Below are 1317 nucleotides of genomic sequence, written 5' to 3'. Positions count from 1 at the left end.
CCCCCCCCCCCCCCCCCCCCCCCCCACCCCACCCCCCCCCCCCACACACACGCACACCCCCACTAAAATAAACAAAAATCAGGAAAAAAGAAATCACGGACATGAGTTCCCAACAAACCAAACACCCCCCCCCTCCCCCGTCTGCCACACTCACTCCCTTTCTGCCCTCCCTTCCTCCTCCCCGCCTTGCTCTGTTGCCCGCGCAGAGCACGCACTTCGCGACTTCGGCACAACCATGACCCTGCCGACCGTTCGGTCCGCGGCTGCGGCCCTTGCGGCCGACGTTGTGACCACTGGTCCTGCCTGGCTGGCCCCGTACATCCCGACTGTCCTGTTGCCCTTTGTCCATCACAAGATGATGCCGCCAGATCTCCTGAGTGAGATCGCCTTTCTGAAGGACGGGCTCCTGAGTGGCGTGTACCTGTGTGTCTCGGTGCGTGGGCCTCGGGCGCTTGATGTGTCTCCCTCCGTGGCCATCTTTCTCTGACTGGCAGCCTGCTACGCTGCCCATCGGCCTGGCTCCTGACATGTCGTCCTCTCTTTGTGCCTCCCTCCCCCCACTGGCCGGCCTTTTCACCCCATGAAGGATATCCCCATGATTCTGCTGTACACCTGCATCTGGGCGGCCCTTTTCTCCGGTCTTCGTCACCTTCTTTTCATCGTGCGTCGGCCTCCTCATGATGCCACACATGGTTGTTGATTGGACGCCTCCTTCTCTTGTTCATCTAACTCTGTCTTTCGCCCCCCCCCCCCCCTGTGCACATGCGCACGCTTCAGCCCTTTGCCAAGAAGGTCCTCAGCCGCGACAAGTTCTTCCTCCCTCTCACCGCGGATGAGTCTCCCCAGGAGGGTGATGTCACCCGGCCTGATGGCTCCATCGTGTGCGTTTCCTACTGCACCCTTCTGCCGTGTGTTCGTGCCTCCATCCGGCACTTTGCTAACCCACCTCCCTTGTTCTCCCCCCCCCCTACATCCACTGCCTCGCCATGGCCACACACACACACACACACACACACACACACACACACACACACAGGCGCTTCAGCAACTCCGAGTTCTCCAACGCCGTCCACAAGTTCGAGACCGCGTGCTGGAAATTCTTCTCCTTCAGTGCCCTCTGCCTGGTTGGCCTGCTCGTTTGCGGCAAGTATCCCTGGCTCCTTCGGAGTATCGATTGGTGGAACGCCTATCCGAGCGCGATTGAGTGCGTGTTTTCCGCCTCCCACTTGACCTCCCCTCTTTCTCCCTCTTTCTCCCTCTTTCTCCCTCTTTCTCCCTCTTTCTCCCTCTCTCCCTCTCTCCCTCTTTCTCCCTCTC

The 1317-nt window shown here is 60.2% G+C and overlaps 1 protein-coding gene across 1 annotated transcript in view; it reads left to right on the top strand.

The window, feature by feature from the left end:
- H696_01581 (hypothetical protein) overlaps positions 1 to 1317 on the top strand; it is a 2973-nt gene that overhangs the window by 361 nt on the left and 1295 nt on the right. Inside the window, exons 2-5 of the mRNA XM_009495482.1 lie at positions 207 to 433; positions 587 to 661; positions 778 to 881; positions 1037 to 1204. Coding sequence (XP_009493757.1) covers positions 236 to 433; positions 587 to 661; positions 778 to 881; positions 1037 to 1204 — 545 coding nt within the window. The 5' untranslated portion in view covers positions 207 to 235. The remainder of the gene's footprint in view (positions 1 to 206; positions 434 to 586; positions 662 to 777; positions 882 to 1036; positions 1205 to 1317) is intronic.

This window comes from Fonticula alba, assembly GCF_000388065.1.
Source record: "Fonticula alba strain ATCC 38817 unplaced genomic scaffold supercont2.2, whole genome shotgun sequence".
In the NCBI taxonomy this organism is placed as follows: Eukaryota; order Rotosphaerida; family Fonticulaceae; genus Fonticula; species Fonticula alba.
Note: the sequence above shows the minus strand (reverse complement) of the source record. Positions and strands in the feature narration are given on the sequence as shown.